Below are 19,516 nucleotides of genomic sequence, written 5' to 3'. Positions count from 1 at the left end.
TTTGCTCCGATCTCCCCCACTTCGATTCATTTATCACAGCATCTGAGCAGACCAGGTCAATCAGCACTCCCAAGCTGATCCCTTATATGTCCCTGGACTCAGCAGGCTAGGTCGTACAGCAGATCCAAGCTGCCACCCTCCTATGCCACAGGTTCAGCATGTCCCTATCCGTACTTTCACGTTACAATTGTTCTGGTAGTAACCCCCTTGATGAGCAAACCCCACAGGATTTTTGGAGGAGCGTTGCTGCAGAGCAAATGGGGAAGCCAAAAACACAGAAAAGAGAGAGATGGAGGGAGGGAAGCAACCATCTTAACCATAAAAATTATTTATGGCCAGGTAATAACCATACACGGAGAGCCAAACAATCAAAACAGGTTCAATATTAAATCCATCTTAAATTTGGTTACAAAAGTCAGGTTTAGAAAACTATACCTGATCACACAAGTCAGGGTTAGAAAGCTATACCTAGAGTAGGACAAAAAACAGAGAGAGAGATGGGTTATCCGTGAAGCTTGAACCGGTCGGGGTTCCCAGGTAGTGGTGGTAGCTGAGGGTCCGGAGTGCTGGAGACAGGCAGAGCCCCCAGCACAATCAGTCAGGAGAAGATGAAGTCCCAATGGAACTGATGCAGATTTTGGAACCAGGCAGGTCCTGAGCATGGGTAGGGGTTTTTTGTAGGGAAACAACAATGGTTCAAGGGAGAACACTAGATTTGTTTATGGGTAAACTAATGGCTCAAGGGAATATACCAAAGTTGTTTTGTTCAGGCTAGACAATAGGAACTGATCATTCCTGCCAAGGGCGGTGTTCCTTCCAGGGAGCTCACAATGCAATTAGGCAGCTTCAGTGTTTTGTATACTGTAAAGGGGCTATGCTGGGGCTCAACCCTCTCTGGGGCAGCAGGGAGCCACACCAGCTCACTACACACAGTTGACTTTGGGGGAATTTGTCCGGCCATCAGAGTCTCCCACGGCAGCCCTTGCAGTAACTGGAATGAGCACCGTAGGCCCGGGCCCTGAGTCAGGGCAGGCACCAAATAGTCAGTAGCTCAGGCCCTCGGGCAGGGACTGAGCAACACAGCATGTGTGAATTAACCCAGGCCTCCAAGGATCTGGAAGAGGGAGAGACTGCCACTCACGAGTTGGGTGGCAGGGGGGGACGCAGGCACACCCACTCCGCTGCGTCCCAGCCCGGGGCCCTAGCAGTGGGAAACGACCCGCTGCTGGGTCAGTGGGGATCCTGACTGCAACACACTGACATGGGTTCTGGCAGAGTTACAGCCAGACTAGGGTCGGCTGTCCCCGGGCTACTTCCTAATTCCCCCACTTCTGGTACCTGGATCACGGCAGTGTTCTCCAGGGGGGTCCAGCACCATGGGTTCCTCAGGGCAGTGGACAAGCAGCTGGCCTGGTAACTCCCCTGGATAGCTGGCGCAGGGCAGGTCCGGCAACTCCCCTGGATAGCTGGCGCAGGGCAGGTCCAGCCAGTCTTGGCGTGGACCTGGGGCCACGGGGTTTTTTCCAGTCACGGGCTAGGCTGGCTATGTCTGGCCTCCCTGGCCGCTGGTCCTCTAGTGAGCTCTGAGGGCCCGCCTTTATACTTCCAGGTTGCCACCTGTCCCTCTGAGGGGCAGGCTCAGAGCTTCCTGGCTCCACCCACTCCAGTGTCTGGAGGGGCTCGACCCTCTTCGGGGCGGCGGGGAGCCACACCACCTCGCTACAGATACCAATAAAGCATTTATTACTAGACTAGATCTGATAACTACTGAGCTGGGTGTGTGCAGGCAAGGGTTCATTAACATCTGGAGCAGAGATCCCCCATCATGCAGTGCTTCCCTGCCTTTCTGGTCCCAGAGTTCCATGTGGTTCTTGCCCTGGAATCTCTGTTCTCTTTTCTGTATGCTAATGGAGATGCGTGTCCCATCTCTGATGCAAATGAGGCTAGGGGAGTTTCCTTAATCCTGTAACCCTTGTCTGGAGGGGTTTAGGTGTGTCTCCCACTATCTTTTCATTGCTTTTTATAAATCTTTCTTCTGATCGGTTTTGGTTCAAGCAGAGGCTGGGGTGGGGTCCTTCCTGAATCAGACAGGCTGGATACTGCACCCTGGTTTCCCAGGAACACAGAGCTGACAGGTAACATGGGGCAGACAGCTAATGGCAGGAGCCAAATTCTCTAGTGGGCTGGAGCTGTTACCATCATGGCAGAGGGCTCTGGCCCGACCAATGGTGTTGCTGCGAGAGGGGGTGTCATAGAACTACAAGTCCAGTGCTCTTCCATACTCTCTGTAGCGGTCCCTGGGAGGAACCCCGTTAGAGTGTTAACCCTCCTTAGGGTCACACTCTTGCTGGAGTAAGCCCTTTGACTCCACTGCCTCCTGGAACTGCACCTCTGAGACTTCAGCATGCCTGCCTCACTCTGCGAACTTCCTCAGTGAGTCCACTCGAACTGGACCCTGGGGGCAGGGGGGGCCGTTTGCACACCCAGAGGGAGCAATGAAATCCTGACCTCTTTAGAGTGGAGTGACTCTCAGCCAGCACTGTAAAACAAGGGTTTATTAGTTGTCTAGAAACACCGTGTAGAAATTCTTGGGTAGCTGCAGAATAGAAAATTACAGCACAGTCCATCTAGGTCTGTCCCAATCTCTTTGGCCCCAGTCCAGAAGCATTTTTCCTTCCAGTCAACCACACTATATCACCTCCGCAAAGGCCCCTCCTCTGTCCTTTGTCATCTTTCCCGGGCAAAACACCTGGTGTCTCTCTTCAGCCCTTTGTTTTCCCACTGGGCAAAGCCAGCTGGCTCCCAAGTTGGGGTGGGCCTTCCAGAGGCAAATTAAAGTTTTGTGGGGCCCTGGGCCAGAGAAAGTGGGGGGCCTCTCCCAAATTCCCTCTAAGCTGGGTGGCTGTGCAACAGCCTATTAAATGCTGTGCAGGCGCGCAGGGCTGTGGTGGGGAGAGTCGCCTATCCCGCGGCTCCAACCCAGCCCAGCCCCAGACCTGCTGAGGCAGGCGGAAAGGCTCCTATCCCGCAGCCCCAGCCCCAAAGCTGCCACAGCGGGGAGAGGCACCTCTCCTCCCAGCCCAAGTGCTGCTGCGGGGAGAAAGAGCTGGGGGGAGTCCTCTCTCCCCGCTGTAGCCCCAGGGCAGCCGGCACCCCAAACCCCTCATCCCCAGCCAGAGCCCTCACACCTTGCACCCCAACCCTCTGCCCCAGCCCTGAGCCACCTCCCACACTCCAAACCCCTCGGCCCCACCCCCACCACATGAATTTTGTTATGTGCACCAATATGGAGGTGATGTGTCTTACATCACCTCCATATTGGTAAACATAACAAAATTCATTCCGCACGTGTCGGAAATAGTAGAGGGAACACTGGGCCCATCCCCACTCTTTCTGCCTGCAGTCCCGCCTCCGTTCTTCCCCTTCCCCCCATGGCCACACCCTTTTCCACCCACAGTCTGCCCCATTCCAGCCCCCACTGCATCCCCAGGAGCTGGGGGGTGGAGCCGGAGTGCATGAGGAGCCAGGAGCCAGAGGCGGGGCAGGGGAGGAGCTGGGGTGGGAGAGGAGTTGAGGGCTGGAGCTGGGGTGGGGGAGGACTCTGTCACCTTACTCGGAACTCCCCCCATGTTCACACTAGGCTATAGCCAGGCACGGGTGGTGACTCCTGCTATGGTGATGGAAGGTGCTGGAGAGGGCACATGAGCTGGGGCACTGGCTCTGGCCCAGCCCTTGAGGACAAGGTGGGGTCTGCCGGGCGGTTGGGGACTTGTGGTCTGGTCCGAGCTGGGATAAGACTCTTGGTTTGATCTTCAGGGCCTTTCACTACAACCACCAGCGCCACGGCTGCCAGCTGCTGCCATGGACCCAGCACTCGGTGCACACCCACATGCAGAGGAACGTCCACTATGATCTCTACCAGAAGAAAGGCAGGTGGGGGCAGGGGTGAGGGTGAGGGGTGGGGCAGGGATGAAGGCCAAGGAGTGCTAACAAGGGCAGGGATAAAGGGCAGGGGTGAGGGGCAGGGGTGGGATGTAGGTCAGGGAGGTGGAGGAGGGCAGAGACGAGGGCAGGGGGCGAGGAGCGGGAGAGATGGGCGTGGAGGTGTAGGGCAGGGGGCAGGGATGAAGGCAGGGGTATAGGGCAGGGGGCGAGGGGTGGGGATGATGGCAGATGTGTGGGATGGGGGTGGGGGTAAGGGTGTATGGCAGGGGGCGAGGGGTGGGGATCAGAGCAGGGGGTGAGGGGCAGGGGGCAGCGGCAGAGGTGTAGGTCAGCGGGTGGGGAATAAGGTCGGGCGACCAGGGGCAGGGATGTAGGGCAGAGGGTGGGGACAACAGCAGCGGGTGGGGATGAGAGCAGGGGACAAGGGCAGGAGGGCCCAAGGGCCGGGTTATAGTGCAAGGGTGGGGATAAGGGCAGGAGGAGCCAGGGACAGAGGTGTAGGGTGAGGGGTGGGGATGAGGGCAGGGGGTGAGAGCCAGAGTGACAGGGGTGTAGGCCGGGGCGGGGGGAGGGGGCAGGGGCAGAGGTATAGGGTGGGGATGAGGGCAGGGGGTGAGGGCAGGAAGGAAAGGTGTGTAAGGTGGGGACAAGGGCAGGAGAATGCAGGGGGATCCAGGAGCAGAGGTGTAAGGGGGGGGGCGAGGGCCGGGGGGGGCCAGGGGAGTGGTATAGGGTGGGGGCAGGGGTGTAGGGTGAGGGGCAGGGACAAGGGCAAGGGGTGAAGGGCAGGCGGAGCAGAGGGCAAGAGCAGGGTCAGCAGTGCTTTCACCCAGTTTGACCTTGGGCTGATCAACCCTAACTCCAGGATCCCGCTGCTGGCTCTGGCCAACCAGATGCTTCCTACTGTGAGCTGGCTTTGCCCTGGAGGCTGACACACCCATGCCCGTCTGTTGCCTGGGGCATGCTGTGTGTCCAGCCACAGAGCAAGCCCAGCTGAGGGCAGCTCCTACCCCGTCAGAGGGTTTGTAGTGAGAGAAGGGGAGCCCCAGGCGAGAGGGCAGAGTGAGGGCAGGAGCGTTTCCAGAGCAGGCACTTGGCGGCTTGCACGGCCCGGGAGAAGGGTGGCATGGCCATCTGTGCTGTATAACAGCACGCCCGGCTGTGCTCACAGCTGCCAGGCTGCTGGGCTCCAACCTTACAGCCATTGACTCCTGCCACCCTGCTTACCCCGTGCCAGCCTTTCCTAGGGCAGCAACCTCCTGGAGCCCCAAACTGGCCAGTTCTGCACTCCCCAGGAGCCAGCTCTTCCACCACTCTCAAGCTACCAGTGCTCCAGTGTCTGGCTCTGTGCTCAGATCTCCCCAGCTCCCGACTCCCGACTGCAGGGAGGCTGCCCAGTTCTGCCCCAGCTCTCTAGCTCCCCAGCGCGCTCGCTACAGGGCTGATGGTTGCCTGCTCCCTACTGCTGGCTGGAGCAGCTGCGGAGCTGCAGGAACCGCTCATGCTGAGGGCCGGTTGCTCTTCCCACGGAGGTTCTTCGCAAGGCACCCATCCCTGGGCTCATGGGGGCACTCTTCTCACCCACAGATTACATGCAGAATTGCATTAGGGGAGATGGGAGAAGCTACCGGGGCATGCAGTCCACGACGGAGAAGGGGAAGAACTGCCAGCAGTGGAGATTGAAGATTCCCCATGATCACAGGTGCTGTGAAGGTGATGCCCACCCCATGCTAGGAGATGAGGTGGGGCTCTCCCATGGTGGATGGGGCTGTGCCACCTGGGGGTCCACTGGCATGGGCAGTGAGTATCGAAGGCCAGGGGAGGCTAAGTCTCCCCTAACTGAGGCTCTGGCCTCGCCCACACTTCCCCCTCTCCCCTGAAGCTGGTGGAGATTCAGCTCCAGTCAGGGGCCTGGAGCTTGGGGCTTGGGCTGGTGGCCAGGGGCTGGAGCATCCAAGAGCAGATCGGGCTGGCTCACCCCAGCCCAGGGGTCGGGCCAGTCAGTGTGGCAGACTGGGCGGCAGGGCCTCTGGTGGAAGGGGCTAGCTTCCCCTCAGCCCTGCCCCCAGCATGCTCTTCCTCTCATTGGGCTGGTATTGCAGGAGCTGACAGCTCTGGGAAGTCCAGAGTAAATGGTGCCTCTGTCACTGTGCCTCAGTGGGTCACAGCTAAGGATGTCAAATTCAGGACAGACTGTGGAGAAATAGGGCAGACTCACTCCAGATTGGGGGTTGTTTTCTCATTAGATATATCAAGCCCGTAATCAAAGTAAATTTGTCTCACCACACTGGTTAACAGGAAGTGAAAGATGCAGTCTCCTTAAGCATCACAGCACTTGGCTCACCACCCAGGCACCGGACTCTAGGATGAGTGGTTACTGAAAACCAATTTCATTGAACAAAGGGTCCTTTTAATCCCAAGTGATCAGCCACACAGCCAGGTCAACATACAACCCAGATTTTATCCAGTAATCATGCTGGTACCAATCCTGTAGTAACTAAAATCTACAGGTTTAATTATAAAAGAAAAGAAGAGAATTAATAATGGTTAACATATCATATACATGCAAGTGATTACAAAGTCCTTATATCAGGTTTTAGTAGTGATGGAAGGTCCTCAGTCCATAATTCAAAATGCTCCTTTGACTTTTAAATCCACAGTCCAGAGAATCAGGCCAGGAAATGGAGCGCCAAATGGAGATATCTCAGGGATCTTTTATATCCTCTGCCATGTGCCTGGAAATCTACTGTCTCAAACAAAGCTCACAGTCCAGGTGCATGGAAAGTTACTGGCCCAAGATGGAGTCCAGGGTCACATGAGCATATCCCACGTCCTTACATGCTGGATGACTCACAGGGGCACCTATTGCCCATGTTCTGGCTGAAGCCTCCCTCTGCAGGAAGAGCTATCAGGGTGGAAGGAGTTTCTTCTATGGCCCATTCTGAGAGCTAAGTGTCCTTGATGGGACATCAACAGAAAGCTGTCTGGCCTCAATTTAAATTTTATCTGGTGGCTGTTACCCGGGAATACAGCACACATGTATGAATAGCCAATATTCATAACTTCAGCTACACAAATGTATCCTATGCATACACATAGGATTACCATACTTAGCCAATCATAACTTTTTCACTGACACCTTATGTGACATACGTTGCACAAGATTTGTTGTAATTGTCTAACAGTGGCAATATCAATGATATAAATAGTCATATTCAATTGCACAGCATCACAGCCTCTCACAGAGATGGGAACTCCTGTCATTAGTGCTGTACCCCACAAAGGGCACTGGAGCCTCTCAAATGCAGGGCCGCCCAGAGGGGTGGGCAAGTGAGGTAATTTCCCATGAGAATATAGTATTCTATAGTGTCTTCGGCGGCGGATCCTTCAGTGCCGCCGAACACACCCGGAGCAAGTGAATGACCCACTGCCGAAATGCCGCCGAAGACCCAGAGCGCCGCCAGGTGAGTAAAAATTAAAAAGGCGCTTAATTAATTAAAGGGCCCCCAAAATTTCTTTGCCCCAGGCCCCCTGAATCCTCTGGGCGGCCCTGCTCAAATGTGCTCGGGACATCCCCAAATGGGTGGAAGGTTCAGAGATTCCCAGGCCAGAGAGGACCATTATGATAATCTAGTCTGACCCCCTGTAGGAAATAAGCCAGAAAATGTCCCCAAAACACTTTTAGAAAAACAGCCAATCTTGAGTTAAAAATTGTCACTGATGGAGAATCCTGGGCAGATGAAATTTAATGTTGATAAATGCAAGGTCATGCACATTGGAAAGCATAATCCCAACTATACATATTAAATTATGGGGGTCTAAATTAGCTGTTACTACTCAAGAAAGAGATCTTGGAGTCATTGTGGATAGTTCTCTGAAAACATCCACTCAATGTGCAGCGGCAGTCAAAAAAGCAAACAGAATGCTGGGAATTATTAAGAAAGGGATAGATAATAGGACAGAAAATATCATGTTGCCTCTATATAAATCCATGGTACCCCAGCATCTTGAATACTGTGTTCAGCTGCTTTCAACTACCTGAAAGGGGGTTCCAAAGAGGATGGATCTAGACTGTTCTCAGTGGTAGCAGATGACAGAATGCGGAGCAATGGTCTCAAGTTGCAGTGGGGGATGTGTCAGCTGGATATTAGGAAAAACTTTTTCACTAGGAGGGTGGTGAAACACTGGAATGTGTTACCCTGACACCATGACGGAGGCCATTCAGCTCATGGAGAACTACCTAGCCGCCATGTCCCCCGGGATGAAAATCCCTTCGGGGTTGGCTGGAACCAAGAATCCCGTGCCCCTGAAGGATTAAACCATCCAGGGACCCCTGGATCATGAGGAACATTGGCCTCCATCCCCCCTACCAGAACTCCAGAGGGCTAGAGAATCCAGAGGCACCAGGCCCCCCAATCCAGAGGACCAGAGCTGGTTACCCACCCTGCAGTTCAGGAGACCATAGCCCCATCAGCAGCCTGGCCAGGGCCCTTGCTTGGCCTAGAACTCGGGGAGGCCTGTTGCGACCCAACTGCCTGGGTACTCAGACAGAAAACCCCACGCGCCACCCAAGAGCAGGACCGGTGTTTCACATATGGCCATTCTGGGCATTGGTCCAGAGACTGCCCATACATAGAATGTAGCTTTGGGAAGATCTGGGCTCTGCAGGCATGTCCATCCCACTGCAGATAAATGGGAAAGAAGTGATGGGACTCCTAGATTCATGGTGTACTCAGACCTAATCCTGGCCCAACTCAGGGCACCATCATGTTGCAGTACGTGCATGGAGATGTGAGGGCCTACCCCTGCACAGAAGTGACGTTAACAATAGGGAAACGCAAAGAGCCCCTGATGGTCGGTCTGGCCCCAACACTGGTCTACCTAATTATTTTAGGCCAGGACTGGGACTATTTTGGGGAATTGTTAGCAGACCTGGTGGGGCTGCCGTCCAATGGTCAAGGACACCTACCTCCGGCCACCGGCCAGCCTGAAGCAGTGACCCTTGTGGGCGTGGGGGAGGTTGCTGACCCTGGTGAAGGGGCATCACAGGTCTCAGAGTCAACTCGGACCCACCAGGTCCCCTCCCAGCCAGGAGGGGAACTCACTCCATTACCTGAATCAGAGATCCTGACTCACCTTTCTGATTTTTTGGGGGAGCAACGGGCTGATGACACCCTGAACCGGGCATATACCCAAGTGGCAGTGGTGAATGGGGAGACTGTTGAACCCCACCATGCGGGACAGTTCCCATGCTTTGAGATTCAAGGTGACCGTCTATACCTCATAGAGATAGACCAACCAACTGAAGAGGTTCGACAGGAAGGAAGTTATGTGGCTCGCCAATGCCATACCCATGCCTGGGCACCTTGGAAGGGAAAAGACGCTGGCCAAGATTTTAGGTTGGTTCTTTTGGACAGGGATCTACTGAGATGTGGCCAATTTCTGTGCCTCATGCCCAGAGTGTCAACTCACCGCACCATGGTCAGCTGAGAGAGCCCCATTGATCCCCCTCCCACTTGTAGGTGTATACTTTGAGCAGATTGGAGTTGACTTAGTCAGCCTTCTTGAAAAGAGCACTGCTGGATACAGGTTCATCCTTGTTGTGGTGGACTATGTGACTCCAAAGCAGTGCCGTTACGCTCCATGAACTCCAAAGGGGTGGCGACGGAACTTATGAACATCTGCACCCGAGTCAGGGTGCCCTGGGAAATCTTGACAGATCAAGGGACAAACTATGTCCCAAATGTTCAAACAGCTCTGCCGTCTACTCAAGATTAAGACCTTACAAACATCTGTATACCATCTGCAAATGGATGGCCTGGCAGAGTGCTTTAACCGAGCCCTAAAAACAATGCTCCGAAGATTTGTCCTGATGGATATCCAACACTGGGACCAGCTTTTCCCGCCTCTCCTGTTCGCAGTCCGAGAAGTATTGCAGTCTTCCACTGGTTTCTCACCATTTGATGTTTTATATGGGAGGCAACCCCGGGGGATTTTGGACCTTGTTGGATAAATGTGGGAGGAGCAACCATCCTGAGCCAACAATGTGGTACAGTATGTGCTAAACCTGCGGAAGAAACTTGAGGCCCTAGGTTTCAGAGTAACAGCGGTGTTAGTCTGTATTCGCAAAAAGAAAAGGAGTACTTGTGGCACCTTAGAGACTAACCAATTTATTTGCTCAAATAAATTGGTTAGTCTCTAAGGTGCCACAAGTACTCCTTTTCTTTTTGAGGCCCTAGGTTCATTTGCCAGGGAGAATCTCCTACATGCCCAGGATACCCAAGAAGCGGCCTACAATAAACGGGCATGCCTCCAGGTGTTTCAGCCCGGTGACTGGGTGCTGTTATTGTTGCCCAGTTCAGAGTCGAAGGTCCTGGCCCGCTGGCAAGGACTATATGAGGTGATCCAGCATGTGGGGCAGGTGAACTATGAAATCAAGCAACTGGACAAACGTAAGGTACAACAGATCTACCACATGAACCTGTTAAAACTGTGGAAAGCCCAGGAAGACTTACTAATAGCGCCGTACCCACCAGAGCCCGCAGGCCGTGAAGGCCTCAAACCACAGAGTGGTCAAGACTGGGGACAATCTTAACCCTGAGCAGAGAGGTCAGGCACAAGAATTGATTACTGCCTTCTCTTCCATTTTCTCAACCCGACCAGGGTGGACCCACCTGATAACTCATCATATTCAGATGGAACTGGGCATTACGGTCAGAGAAAACTCCCGGCCCCTTCCCCAGAAGTTTAGAGAGACATGAAAGAGGAACTCTGCTCAATGCTCGCATTAGGGATGATTGAGGAGTCATTCAACAACTGCAAAAACCCTGTGGTACTGGTCCCTAAGCTCAATGGAAGCACCCGCTTTTGCATAGACTTCCACAAGGTCAATGCAGTATCAAAATTCGATGCTTATCCAATGCCTCAGATTGATGAACTGCTCAAACGGCTGGGAAAGGCAGAAAGGCAGAATACATTACCATTTTAGATTTAATGAAGGACTATCCTTATTGAGGTTACAGGGACAAACCATCCCGATGTGTAGAAAGAATAGTAAATATGGCAGGCAACCAGCTTGGCTTAACAGTGAAATCCTTGCTGATCTTAAACACAAAAAAGAAGCTTACAAGAAGTGGAAGATTGGACAAATGACCAGGGATGAGTATAAAAATATTGCTCGGGCATGCAGGAGTGAAATCAGGAAGGCCAAATCACAGCTGGAGTTGCACCTAGCAAGAGATGTTAAGAGTAACAAGAAGGGTTTCTTCAGGTATGTTGGCAACAAGAAGAAAGTCAAGGAAAGTGTGGGCCCCTTACTGAATGAGGGAGGCAACGTAGTGACAGAGGATGTTGAAAAAGCTAATGTACTCAATACTTTTTTTGCCTCTGTCTTCACGAACAAGGTCAGCTCCCAGACTACTGCACTGGGCAGCACAGCATGGGGAGGAGGTGACCAGTCCTCTGTGGAGAAAGAAGTGGTTCGGGACTATTTAGAAAAGCTGGACGTGCACAAGTCCATGGGGCCGGATGCGTTGCATCTGAGAGTGCTAAAGTAGTTGGCGGATGTGATTGTGGAGCCATTGTCCATTATCTTTGAAAACTCATGGCGATCCGGGGAAGTCCCGGACAACTGGAAAAAGGCTAATGTAGTGCCCATCTTTAAAAAAGGGAAGAAGGAGGATCCTGGGAACTACAGGCCAGTCAGCCTCACCTCAGTCCCTGGAAAAATCATGGAGCAGGTCCTCAAGGAATCAATTCTGAAGCACTTAGAAGAGAGGAAAGTGATCAGGAACAGTCAGCATGGATTCACCAAGGGCAAGTCATGCCTGACTAATCTAATTGCCTTCTATGACGAGATAACTGGTTCTGTGGATGAAGGGAAAGCAGTGGACGTGTTGTTCCTTGACTTTAGCAAAGCTTTTGACACTGTCTCCCACAGTATTCTTGTCAGCAAGTTAAAGTATGGGCTGTATGAATGCACTATAAGGTGGGTAGAAAGTTGGCTAGATTGTTGGGCTCAACGGGTAGTGATCAATGGCTCCATGTCTAGTTGGCAGCCGGTATCAAGCGGAGTGCCCCAAGGGTCGGTCCTGGGGCCGGTATTGTTCAATATCTTCATAAATGATCTGGAGGATGGTGTGGATTGCACCCTCAGCAAGTGTGCAGATGACACTAAACTGGGAGGAGTGGTAGATATGCTGGAGGGTAGGGATAGGATACAGAGGGACCTAGACAAATTGGAGGATTGGGCCAAAAGAAATCTGATGAGGTTCAACAAGGACAAGTGCAGAGTCCTGCACTTAGGACGGAAGAATCCAATGCACTGCTACAGACTAGGGACCGAATGGCTAGGCAGCAGTTCTGCAGAAAAGGACCTAGGGGTTACAGTGGACGAGAAGCTGGATATGAGTCAACAGTGTTCCCTTGTTGCCAAGAAGGCCAATGGCATTTTGGGATGTATAAGTAGGGGCATTGCCAGCAGATCGAGGGATGTGATCGTTCCCCTCTATTTGACATTGGTGAGGCCTCATCTGGAGTACTGTGTCCAGTTTTGGGCCCCACACTACAAGAAGGATGTGGAAAAATTGGAGAGAGTCCAGCGGAGGGCAACAAAAATGATTAGGGGACTGGAACACATGACTTATGAGGAGAGGCTGAGGGAACTGGGATTGTTTAGTCTACAGAAGAGAAGAATGAGGGGGGATTTGATAGCTGCTTTCAACTACCTGAAAGGTGGTTCCAAAGAGGATGGATCTAGACTATTCTCAGTGGTAGCGGATGACAGGACAAGGAGTAATGGTCTCAAGCTGCAGTGGGGGAGATTTAGGTTGGATATTAGGAAAAACTTTTTCACTAGGAGGGTGGTGAAACACTGGAATGCGTTACCTAGGGAGGTGGCGGAATCTCCTTCCTTAGAAGTTTTTAAGGTCAGGCTTGACAAAGCCCTGGCTGGGATGATTTAATTGGGGATCGGTCCTGCTTTGAGCAGGGTGTTGGACTAGATGACCTTCTGAGGTCCCTTCCAACCCTGATATTTTATGATTCTATGATTCTACTATTGGCTGCAGGGCCGTAGGGCACCTGAAAATTTGGGGTACCACTGCGTCTTAGTGTCCACCCTCCTAGCTTTCAAATCCCTGTTCTGACCCTTCCTGCAGGCTCCCACAGCTGGCTGCTGCAGCCTGGTGAGTCTTCCTCCGGAGGGGATCTAATAGTTAAAAGGGAAAAAGCATTCTAGCCTGCCAGGCCTATTTGCACAACATTGAAACTGTTAAAGAGCCATTCAAGGGGTAATTAAGCCATTTAACAGGCATTTGCCAAACCCTAGGTATATACTGTCAGTTTCTGAATTTACTGACCAAAACAGTTGTGCATTACTGTAATATTTACTCAGAACATGTCAGTCTACAGGACCTTAGTTTAAAATTGGCTTTAAAAATATTTCATTACTGTGTTGGTGAAGATTATAAAATCACATCTCTAAAAAATCCTTGCATAGATTTTTTTAGATGCATAATCATCTTTAGCCTTAAATGCTTGGATCTTCAGACATATAGCTTTTTAAATAAATCCTTCAAAACACCACCCTTATCTAAAATATACATTTTAATTACTATAGTAAAAAAAAAACTTGCTTCCAAAGTCTTCCTGTCCTTTCTGTCCATCCCTTTCTCCCTTCATCCCCTCCCCCCACCCTCCCATTGAAGAGAGCCCTTAAAGAGACAACACCCCTTTCCTTCCAGATAGCTGGAAAAAGAGTTTCCCTTTCTTTACTTCTGACTGTCTGAAGAATTAGTTTTAAGAGAACCCTCCAGCAAAATCAGTACCTTAGTAAGATATAAAATGTTTTGTTATGCCTAAAATCTTTGGAAACATATTTTTTAAAATTGGTGAAATTTCATAAACATGTCTATTGTTATGGAGATCACACACCATAAATTAGTGTTCCCTTTTTCTAAAAGCAATTAACATTGTTATGAACACACTCTGTGACTGATTAATTTAAAATAATGTCTTTGTTTCAGTGAGTTAAATATGTAGTAATCTGGAATGATTACTTTATGAAGGCTTAAGAGTACATTTAAAATATAAAATCAGCTTAGAAATACTGATTAAGAAAATGTAAAACAGAGAAGAGCTGCATCATGTATTCCATAATATTTAAAGTTGTATTCAGCAAGACAGCTGACTCACCCTTACTACAAAGTTTTTGCAAATAAATGTCTGACAAACTTCAGGGCATATCAAAAAACCTGTGACTGACATTTTTTATTCCCAAGTTTAGTGCTTTTAATTAGGTATCTTCTGCATGTCCATTCTGCATGAGGGAGAGGGTACAGGGGTCTCTGCAGGGAACTGTGACTCTCCACCACCATGAGGCGGGCCCTGCGTCTCATTATCTTTTGCTGTCTCGTCCCTCCCCACCCCCTGCTGGGCTGTGAGCTCGGGCTGCCGTCAGGCATGGGGCACCAGTTTAATAATACTGCGTAGGGCCCCATACATCCTAAGGACAGCCCTGTTTGGCAGATCACCCTCACACCCGAGTCCAGGGGAAAAATTGCTTACTCCACCCCCTTCGGGCTTTTCCAGTTCTTGCGTTCTTGCATTCTTTCTCTATAGTAGCATAGTGTTCTTCAGTAGGTGTTAATTTTTTGCTTAGCTATGCAATGGGGTGTCTTTTCTTCGGCTTGCATGAGGCCCCAGCCACATTTCAGCAGCTAATGGACCAAATTCTCCGCCCCCATAACGGATATGCAGCCATGTACTTAGATGACATGGTGATCCATAGTCGCAACTGGCAGCACCATTTGAAACATGTAAACATGTGACCACGGTCCTACAGTCCCTCAAGGAGGCTGGCCTGACAGAGAACTCCACCAAATGTCACCTTGGGAAGCATGAAACCACCTACCTTGGGTACACATTGGGAAGAGGTATAATCCGACTCTTGGTTAGCAAAGTCCAGGCCCTCCAGCTGCGTCCCACACCATGCTCAAAGAAGCAGGTACGTCGATTTCTGGGACTAGCTGGATATTACTGCCACTTTATCCCAGGGTTATCCTCCATTGCAGCCCTGCTTTCTGATCTTCTCAAGAACGAGAGTCCTAAAAGGATCCAGTGGACCACAGCCTGTGAGGAGGCATTTCAAACTCTGAAGGCCCGGCTCTCTCAGGAACCCGTCTTGTACAGCCCTGACTTCGCCAAGGAGTTTTTGTTACAAACAGATGCCTCAGACGTGGGCCTAGGAGCAGTTCTATCGCAGGTAGTAGAGGGAAACAAACGCCCCATCCTGTATATTAGCAGGAAACTGTTCCCGTGAGAGAAGGCCTATTCTGTACTTGAGAAAGGAGCCCTGGTGGTAAAATGGACCATGAACTCACTCCGTTATTATCTTCTGGGCACGCACTTCACCTTAGTTACTGACCACGCCCCCCTCCACTGGCTCCATGCCATGAAGGACACAACCCCCCAGATCATGAGATGGTACCTCTCCCTCCAGCCTTTCACCTTCTGCATCCAGCACTGGGCCCGGAGAGTCCATCTGCATGTGGACTTCTTTTCACAGGATGGTGGAGGACAGTTGTGGGGGGGGGCAGACCCCAAATGGGGTCATGAGGGGGGATGTGTGAAGGAGCAGAGAGACAGCTGCCAGGCACGGCAGAGGTTAAAGAAAACCTGTGAGTTAGCTAGCCCCGCCCCATTATACCTGCAGCCAATGCCAGGCCTGGAATGGGGAGAAAAGAAGGGAGCCTGTCTGAGTCAGGGGCTGACTGGAGAAGAGGCTCCCTGTGTGTCTGCCAACACAGCCACTGGAAGCAAAATAAGTCTTCCCCTGCCAAGGGCAATCTACCGCCAAGCCCCAACTGTGGGGAAACTGGACTAGCAGGGCCACGCCTCAAATTTACGAGGAGAGGCTGAGGGAACTGGGCTTGTTTAGTCTGCAGAAGAGAAGAGTGAGGGGGGATTTGATAGCAGCCTTCAGCTACCTGAAAGGAGATTCCAAAGAGGATGGAGTTCTAAATTTGTTAGTCTCTAAGGGGCCACAAGTACTCCTTTTCTTTCATCAGTAATTAGTTACACAAATTAAAATAGGCAATTTATCCATTAGGCAGTCTATTACAAACTTCAAAGAGACATATAGACAATGACATTATTTTACCCAAGATTCATGGGATTATTTTACCCAAGGTTCATCTAAATGTTAATATTCCCTTTTGATCTCTGAATTAGTAGCTATAGCAACGGACAGGAATTCTCTTTTTACACAGGTAGCATGTAAGATACACACAATTAGTATTACTTTTAACCTCTAACAAGATAGGTTTGCATTTCAAAGTTCTAGCCTACTTAGCATGAATGGCCCTTATTACCATTGGCATACCTTTCTAACATGACTTTAAAGGTCACCTTGGGTCAGTTAATCTGCATACTGTTTAACCCTTTCTGGCCATGTGTTACACTTTGTATAAGATTCTTTGCAAGTATATAACAGTCTGAGAAATAATGGCCTCCATAATTATATTTTAATTAGACAACATCACACCCCCTCAACGCAAGACTGGTGTGGAAAGGAGAAATTAAGGCTCCTGGATACACCTTAAGGATCTTCCAACCTTGACAAGGCATCAGCAACAAGATTCTCTTTTCCTTTGCAAGGCCAAACTCCAACAGAGTAATGTAGAATTGATTCATTTCAGAGTAGCCGCCGTGTTAGTCTGTATTCGCAAAAAGAAAAGGAGTACTAGTGGCACCTTAGAGACGAACCAATTTATTTGAGCATAAGCTTTCATGAGCTACAGCTCACTTCATCGGATGCATTCAGTGGAAAATACAATGATGAGATTTATATACACACAACATGAAAAAATGGGTGTTAACACTGTAAGGAGAGTGATCACTTAAGATGAGCTATTACCAGCAGGAGAGTTGGGGGAGGGAGGGGGAAGAAAACTTTTTGTAGTGATAATCAAGGTGGGCCATTTCCAGCAGTTAACAGGAACCTCCGAGGGCAGTGTGGAGAGGGGGGGAGGGGGGGCGGGAATAGTTTTACTTTGTGTAATGACACATCCATTCCCAGTCTCTATTCAAGCCTAAGTTAATTGTATCCAGTTTGCAAATTAATTCCAATACAGCAGTCTCTCCTTGGAGTCTGTTTTTGAAGTCTTTTTGTTTTAATATTGCGACCTTTAGGTCTGAGATCGAGTGACCAGAGAGATTGAAGTGTTCTCCGACTGGTTTATGAATGTTATAATTCTTGACATCTGATTTGTGTCCATTTATTCTTTTACGTAGAGACTGTCCAGTTTGACCAATGTACATGGTAGAGGGGCATTGCTGGCACATGATGGCATTTATCACATTGGTAGATGTGCAGGTGAACGAGCCTCTGATAGCGTGGCTGGTGTGATTAGGCCCTATGATGGTGTCCCCTGAATAGATATGTGGACACAGTTGGCAACGGGCTTTGTTGCAAGGATAGGTTCCTGGGTTAGTGGTTCTGTTGTGTGGTGTGTGGTTGCTGGTGAGTATTTGCTTCAGGTTGGGGGGCTGTCTGTAGGCAAGGACTGGCCTGTCTCCCAAGATTTGTGAGAGCGATGGGTCGTCCTTCAGGATAAGGTTGTAGATCCTTGATGCGTTGGAGAGGTTTTAGTTGGGGGCTGAAGGTGACGGCTAGTGGCGTTCTGTTATTATCTTTGTTGGGCCTGTCCTGTAGTAGGTGACTTCTGGGTACTCTTCTGGCTCTGTCAATCTGTTTCTTCACTTCAGCAGGTGGGTATTGTAGTTGTAAGAATGCTTGATAGAGATCTTGTAGGTGTTTGTCTCTGTCTGAGGGGTTGGAGCAAATGCGGTGTTAGCCGATGGCCAGGGATGTTTGGTGAGGTGCCAGCTATGCCCGTTTTATACCATCCGTGACTTTAACCGCTAGGACGCACTGTCCCTTCGCGGCGGGCAGCCCGGGCTAGGCTGACGGATGCCCCAAGGTCCTAACCACCCGTGACTTTAACTGCTAGAGCTCAGAGCTCCTTCGCAGCGGGCAGTCAGGATTGACTGACAGGTGCCCCAAGAGTTTGCCCCATGGAGGCGGCACAACTCAACGCTAGGCTCTTAGTACTCTCACCTAATGGCCAGGCTTTATAGCCAAAACGGCTGAGGTTCTTTAATTGTGTTGGCTGCTTCACAGTAAACCAGAGAAACAAGTCAGGCTTATGCATAAATGGTTACCAAAATTTATTAAACTAGATTCTAATCATGTGGTTACAAAATTGCTAGTGCCTACTTATTTAAGTGTAGAGATGTTACACACACAAACAAGTTACAAAACTGAAGCTACAATCCCAAAGAAAGAAAACAAAGTATAGAGCTCTATTTCAAAATATGTGTACACTAAAGATAGGAGATCAGGTGTGGGTGCTTCTTACCCTCCTTGCATCTCTCGATTCCAGCGGTGCCAAGCCAGGATCGGTCACTCAATTCCGCGGAAAGACGAATAAGGGACAAGGCTTAGGGACCCTCTTAGCTGCAGAAGCCTTGGGAGGCTGTCACTTATCTGACCAGCAGATAGATAGTGAAAAGCACTCAAAAATCATGGTGCTGTAGGTCCCCTACTTATACCTCTGTACTCCTTTATTCTCTTTCTCCTTTCTATGCCAAATTGGGGCTGATCTGTCGGGGTGACGCCAGCTCTCGCAAGAGTAGTTCACACTTGCAAGGGAGAAACAATAAGTTTCGACTACTGGACACTTCTTTTATCAGGGTAAATATTTTCCCACCTAGGATGTTGGTGTGTGTGCATCATGCTGTTTTAGTAGGGGCTAAGAGCCATGTCTATCACAGCGCCTCTGCCTGCTGTGAGCCCAATTGTTGTATACGTTCCCAGAGGCACATTGTCGCAGCACACCTGTGCTTCTCTCAGCTTCAAAGGCTGTGCTGGAGTGCCCTGGTGTTTTGGCTCCCATGTGTTTCCAGCAATGCTGGTCTGAGGGGGGGGGGGGGGGCTGGCTGTCTGGCTACATGCGGTTGTATCGCATTTGTAGAGCTTGGCTGTAGACGATGGATCATGTGGTGTGGTCTGGGTGAAAGCTGGAGGCATGTAGGTAGGAATAGCGGTCAGTAGGTTTCCGGTATAGGGTGGTGTTTATGTGACCATCGCTTATTAGCACCGTAGTGTCCAGGAGGTGGATCTCTTGTGTGGACTGGTCCAGGCTGAGGTTGATAGTGGGATGGAAATTGTTGAAATCATGGTGGAATTCCTCAAGGGCTTCTTTTCCATGGGTCCAGATGATGAAGATGTCATCAATGTAGCGCAAGTAGAGTAGGTGTTGGATCATATTAAAGAAGTTCTGTATTAAAATCACAAATGAGTTTGATTCCCCATAGTTTAAATTCCAGGGTATTACTAATTAAGAGGTCTCTTGGTTTTTGGTACTGTTTCTCTCCCTCTGTATGTGAAACTTGCAAGCTGCTAATTGCGTTAGTACATTCTAAGACAGAGTCTGTTCTCAAAGCAATTCACAGAGACTCAAAGCAATACTCTAACAACAGAAACAGCACCCAGAGACTCCCCGCCCTT

At 50.3% G+C, this 19,516-nt stretch overlaps 1 protein-coding gene across 1 annotated transcript in view; it reads left to right on the top strand.

Annotated features, from left to right (window-relative positions):
* MST1 (macrophage stimulating 1) overlaps positions 1-19,516 on the top strand; it is a 174,622-nt gene that overhangs the window by 122,011 nt on the left and 33,095 nt on the right. The window contains exons 3-4 of the mRNA XM_074959623.1: positions 3,817-3,929; positions 5,533-5,647. Coding sequence (XP_074815724.1) covers positions 3,817-3,929; positions 5,533-5,647 — 228 coding nt within the window. The remainder of the gene's footprint in view (positions 1-3,816; positions 3,930-5,532; positions 5,648-19,516) is intronic.

The sequence above is a fragment of the Natator depressus genome, chromosome 7 (genome assembly GCF_965152275.1).
Source record: "Natator depressus isolate rNatDep1 chromosome 7, rNatDep2.hap1, whole genome shotgun sequence".
Classification (NCBI taxonomy): domain Eukaryota; kingdom Metazoa; phylum Chordata; order Testudines; family Cheloniidae; genus Natator; species Natator depressus.
Note: the sequence above shows the minus strand (reverse complement) of the source record. Positions and strands in the feature narration are given on the sequence as shown.